The sequence below is a fragment of the Octodon degus genome, unplaced genomic scaffold, assembly GCF_000260255.1.
Source record: "Octodon degus isolate 3935 unplaced genomic scaffold, OctDeg1.0 scaffold00039, whole genome shotgun sequence".
Classification (NCBI taxonomy): domain Eukaryota; kingdom Metazoa; phylum Chordata; class Mammalia; order Rodentia; family Octodontidae; genus Octodon; species Octodon degus.
The window spans coordinates 13,481,838-13,487,703 of NW_004524615.1; the positions used below are offsets into that span (position 1 = coordinate 13,481,838).

The window sequence follows — 5,866 nt, forward strand, 5'->3', positions numbered from 1 at the left end:
ATCTCCCTGGCCCCAACTCTTGTATGTTTAATTATGGTAGTTAAGATGGTCATTGTGAACTGGATAATCCCTTCCTGTGGTGACCTTGAAATCTAACAAAAGTGAAGAGGAGGAGAATTTGAAGAGGGTTTTTGGCACCTCAGCAGGGAGGCCTTGGAACAGGCTTGCAGCCTGGAGAGCAGCCTCCTGCGGGAAAACGCGTTGGGATGACTGGGCTTACAAACTTTCCTGCGGCAGGCGAGGTCTGGCCATCTGGCCATCTGTCCGCTTCCGAAGAGGACCACTCTGCTGGTGATCGAGTCCAGGATGCTGAGCAGCGGGAGGGCTTGGGATTTGGGCTGCTCAAGGGAGAACCTTCTCATACTGAAACAAAGCTGATGGTAGTCTGCTCCGTGAAGTGAATTGTTCACTCTGAGGTGGAGACTAGGCTGGGGTTCACCTCGCTTTGCTTCCCCAGGCTCCTTCCAACATGAAGTCGGTGCTTCAGGCGGGATGGCTGTTGACAGTGGCTGTCGGCAACATCATTGTGCTCATCGTGGCAGGGGCAGGCCGCTTCAGCGAGCAGGTACGGGGTGAGCGGTGGTAGAAGTCTGGGTCCCTCTGTCTTATGCACTGAAGGCCATCACTGTGACCCTCCCTTGCCATCTAGAAACACAGGGTCATCTGGGTAACAGTCGGATAAAGTTGCCAGATCAACTTGACAGGCTGTCACCAGCAGCCCTGTGGCTAAGAACGCACTGATTCTCATTTCATCCTGGTGCTGGACAGTTGGAAAATGACAAGCAAAATAACCAGACTGAGTTCAGTGCACACAGGCTCCTGCGGTTTCCTATCAGAGGAATCATCCTTCCTCGCTTTAATGGAGCTGACGTACTTGCCCCGAACTAGGCACATTTTCTAGAAACTCTCATAATACCTCAAGTGAAAGCATTCCTGAAGTGGTGGTAATTTTTCCAGCTAAAATAAAAGGTGGGCTTTTCTAACGCTTAAATTCATCACTTTGGCATACAAGGTCTACCTCCAAGTTGTCTGTCCATCATGTCCCACGGCAGGTCCCGACAAGGTACATGCTAATGCCACATGCTCCAGAGCTTGGGGGTCACCAGGGATAACTTGCTGGGATCCAGCACATTCTTTTCCCTCAAAGGACCACTCAGTGTTCTCTGGGTTCTGTCCTCCAAGTGTCACCCATGTGTCTTAAGATTAGAGTGTTTCAGAAATTTTCTTTCATCCTCCACTCATGTTGTGTTTTTGTCCTCTGAGCTGCTAGGAAATATTATCTGCTCCTCGTGCATTGAGAAAAGCTAGCCAATCTCTCTTCTACTCCTTGCCTGTCAATTTTCCAAAACAACTTAATTTCAAAGCACCTTGGGCTGGCGAGATAGCTCAGTGGTCTAAAGCGCCTGCTTAGGCAAGCTTAGGCGGCAAAGCATAAGGACCACGTTTCAATCCCCAGCACCACATGCCTCACTAGCCCAACCCCTAGGGTGGGCTGAGCTGGCCAAAAATAAATAAATAAATAAATAAGCACCTTGCACCTAGATATACCAAGAAAATGTACATGTAATATATCCACTAATATGATTTTTTTTTCTTATTCCATCTCTGATTCCTTCAAAGTGGGCTGAGTACGTTCTCTTTGCTGCCTTGCTTCTGGTTGTCTGCATCATATTTTCCATCATGGCTCGATTCTATACTTACGTGAATCCAGCAGAGATTGAAGCTCAGTTTGATGAGGAAGAAAAGAAAAAGAATGCGGGAAAGAATGATCTGCATCCCATGTTGGAGTCACAGACCAAGATGTGAAGGTCAGGAAGCTGTGGAAGATGGACTGAGCTGGCTTGTGCCTTGACCTCTGTCCCCAGGAGGCAGGACATGGATGGCCCCCCATGGGAAGACTTCAGAGCTGTGAACCAAACCCAGAAAGCTATTTTCCAAAGAGCCAGCAATGAATCCAAAATTCTAGAGGAGATTTTTTTATAAGTCTTATTTAAAATACACACATCCTTTTTTTTAAAACGGAGAATATACCTTGCATTTAATAACTCCTCTCTTGCTACACATATTTAAATTACTTTGGAATAACTTAATTCTGAAAGGGTAACAGAGTTCCATATTTTTCTCTAATCCTCAAGAGAGCAATGTTAAGTGAGAAGATGCTAATGCCAAAAGTGAATTTGCAGGTCTATAATAAGTGCCAGGTAGTATTATCTGATACCTTTCTGTTCTTCTAATCTCTACCTCTTTTGAAATTATGTATAACTCAAAAGACAACTCATATGAAGGCCAGTAATGATGCTTGAAGTTTCAATGATGTGAAATAAATTCCTGTTCTTAAGAGTGAGTAGTCATGTGTCTCTGGGTCAGAACTCCTTAACACGCTCCCCAGCTACAAGAGTGCTGTGTGCACCTTAAGCTTTCATTAGAAGCAACACAAGCATTCACAAAAGCAATGCCCACATAGGACAAATCCTGGGGACGTGAGACCCCGAAGTCTGTGTCTTCTTGATCCTACTTTTCCCAAGAGGGAAGAGTCTGTGTCTCATGTCATTAGCTTCTTTCTATGTGATATACGTGTACATCTCACAGTGTTTTTCTCAATACTTGTCTTGGTTACTTTTTTCGTGTTGCTGGGACAAAATAGCTGACACCCAAAATTAAGGGAAGGTTTATTTAGCTCACAGTTTATGGAAGTTTCAGTCCACACTCGGCTGGCTACAAGGCAGGGTGACACATGGCAGAGGGCAAGAGTTTATGGTGGCAGAAGACAGCAAAAGCAGCCAGGAGGGAGCAAAGTGAGCCTAAGACAGAAGCCCTGGGAGCTGCAAACAACAGAAGAGCCACAGTGGTGGAGCCACGTACAGCTCACAATTTGCCACAGATTGCCACAGATGTTGAACATGGAACTACAGGACTTGATGTTTGTCCTGCTGGGTTTTCGACTTGCTTTGGTCCCAGTGCTTTGTATCCCTGTTTGTGCCTTTTGGAATTACCATTAATGTTTATCTTTATGCTGTAGAATGTTGGAAGTTTAATGTTTCATTTGTACAGGGGCTCACAGCTGAGTTTGCCTTACGTCGCAGAGGAGACTTGGGACTTGGAAGCAATGCTGAAACGGTGAGGACTTTGACAACACTTAGAGATGGACTAAAAGCCCTTTGCATCAAGGAATGTACATGAGTCTTTGAGGGACAGGGCAGAGTGTTATGGTTTGTGCCTAGATGTCCCCCAAAGCCTCATGCAGTCATGGGGCAAGCTTCTAGAGTTTTTAATTGATTCATGGTCCCATGTTGGGATTGTGGGTGTGAGCGCTGCACTGGCCCTGGGGTGGCAGCCTGCATCCTGCATAAGGGAGGGGAAGCCCCCTGCTCTCCCTGCTCCTCCCTCTTTGCTCTTGTCACTTTTGCTGTCTTCTCCCACCTTAGACTGCTGCCCTTGTGCCATGCCACCCTGCCTTGGAGTCAGCTCATTATGGACTAAACCTGCCACAAACTGTGAGCTAACAAACTTTTCTTTCCTTAATGGTACATTCTGGGTATTTTGTTTCAGCAATGACAGCAAAATAACCAAGACAATACTGATACACATTTTTCTGTTTGCAATAAAAATTCTTCCAGAATATTGTAGACACTCAGTGCCTATTTAGCCTATGGATCATTTGATCACCCAGGATATCAGACCCAGAATGATTTTACTTTGACACTCTTCTGCAAACAAGGGGTGGCTCTTAAATAAACTGTTATGCTGCTCTGAGGATTGAAGCTGTTACTGGATTAGAAGAACATTCCCTGTTTGACCTCAAAGCTGCCTCAATCCAAGCTTGTGCTTGCTCTGTGGAGGCTACTCTGAAGCTGAGACCCAGTCCACAGCAAGAAAAGCAAATGTGACTTACCAAAGCTTGCTTCATGCCTTGGGATCAAGTCCCAGTTCCTTAGCTGGGGTCCAAGAGGTTGTTTTTCCTCCAACAAATTTTCTCTCCACACACTCCAGTCCAAGCAGCATCAAGCTTCTCTTCTTAGAACACCTCACGTTCTCATCCCAGGACAAAGGAAAACATGTCAGCTCCTGGCGCACATTCTCTCCTCAGGCCCCTTCCCCGCCTCCTGCCTAAGTCTGCTTTTGCAGAGCGCATTGGGCTGGGTTCTGCTCTGAGCCCTGCAACACCCCATAATACTCTCAGCCTCCCACGTACTGAAACTGCAGCTCTCCCTGAGCAGAAAGCTCTGTGTATGTCTTGTTCACTAATCTCTTGAACATGATTGTCTTCCATTCATTAAGTAAACGTTTTAAGTATCTTGGACTAAGTGATGGGAGTGGAAAGAGGCGGGGAATTGAACAGATTATTGTAATTTAATCAGAGTATAATTTGAATGAACTTAATAAACTCTAATGGTTAAAAAAAAAAAAAGCTAGTTATAAGGGACCACACATTCTACTACTTCATGGTTTCTAATTTAAATATTCTGGCCTTTACCAGGAAAAACTATGGCTATAATAATGAAATAAGCACTCAATTTCCATTTTTCTTACTTTGTGTATATGTGTGTGCTAATGGAGATTGAACCCAAGACCTCTGTGCTAAGCTACATGCGCAACCCCAAATTTTTTATCCTGAGACAAACTCTCACCAAGTTGGCCAGGCTTGGCTCAAATTTGTAATCCTCCTGCCCCAGCCTCCCAGGGCGCTGGGATTTAGGTGCGCACTACCACACCGGTGCAATTGCTCTGCTCTTGGCTGTAATCAAAGGCGCTAGTCCTAAATCCTTGAACGAGACATAAATCCTAACTGGTTTCCTAGCCACTATGTAGCTTTGGACAGGTCCTGATCCTTTAGATCTCAGTTCTTGTCCTGTGGAATGGTGAACACCAGACAGTGAGGACTTGGAAGTTCTCTGAAGGTCTGAGGGCTCTTAAGAACAAAGGACTTCTGGATGTTTGAGCAAGCCAGATCTGACATTAGCACTGTAGAGTGCTCGGCACGTGGAAGGAAATGACACAGCAACAGTCCTCACCAGCCTTTGTAGGACCGGAGGCACACACGGAGGGTGGCCTGGGCACGGCCCTTCACAGTCTCCTGCCTTTGGCTCTTACTTGACCACTTCTACCCATGGCTGAGGCCTGTTCATAGCACGGTCATGTGGACGCTTTATGTGTAAGACTGCAGACAGCAGCAGTTGTCCTGGGGCATGCATGGTAGAGGAAGCACAAAGCCACATTAGTAACCTCTGCTTTTCTGATTTCTCCTGGCTGTGTGTGTGTGTGTGTGTGTGTGTGTGTGTGTGTTTACACCTTCCTGTGAAGATTGGTGCATGGTCCTAGTAGTACAGAGACATGAACGTGGGCTGCGTGTCCACGTATGATGCCACGGTGGGGAAGGAGGAAGAAGCCTCGGGAACAGGCTTCAACATCTCCACCACAAACCCAGAGCAGTTGTGGAATTATCTGCACTCTACTTGTGAATCTTTTTTTCATGTCAGCTTAGTTTTGTTCTGTTTCCATATTTTTACCTTTTACTTTGTGGATGTTCTTTCTTTCTTTCTTTCTTTTTGTTTTGTTTCTGGGGAGCCGGGGATTGAACTCAGGCCCTTGTGCTTGTGAGGGAAGCACTTTTTCTACTGAGCCATCTCCCCAGCCCCCTGTGGATGTTCTTTATTTCAGGGTACTAAAATATTTATCTTTTTTTTTTCTTTTCAAAGTTTTATTGATAAACATATAGCAATGAAACAGTTTCAAATCAAATCGAAAGTACAGTTTCAACAAATAATACACTGCATATGTTCTTCTTAGTGGTTAATTGCTGTACAAGATGCAGACTTGTGATCCTACTTACAAGCACCATTAGAAAAAATAATTCTATTCATTAAGA

At 45.2% G+C, this 5,866-nt stretch overlaps 1 protein-coding gene across 1 annotated transcript in view; it reads left to right on the forward strand.

Annotated features, from left to right (window-relative positions):
• Nucleotides 1–2,340, forward strand: part of Slc15a1 (solute carrier family 15 member 1) — a 60,236-nt gene extending 57,896 nt beyond the window's left edge. Inside the window, exons 22-23 of the mRNA XM_012514743.2 lie at nucleotides 458–565; nucleotides 1,621–2,340. Coding sequence (XP_012370197.2) covers nucleotides 458–565; nucleotides 1,621–1,806 — 294 coding nt within the window. The 3' untranslated portion in view covers nucleotides 1,807–2,340. The remainder of the gene's footprint in view (nucleotides 1–457; nucleotides 566–1,620) is intronic.
• The last annotated feature ends 3,526 nt before the right edge of the window (nucleotides 2,341–5,866 follow it).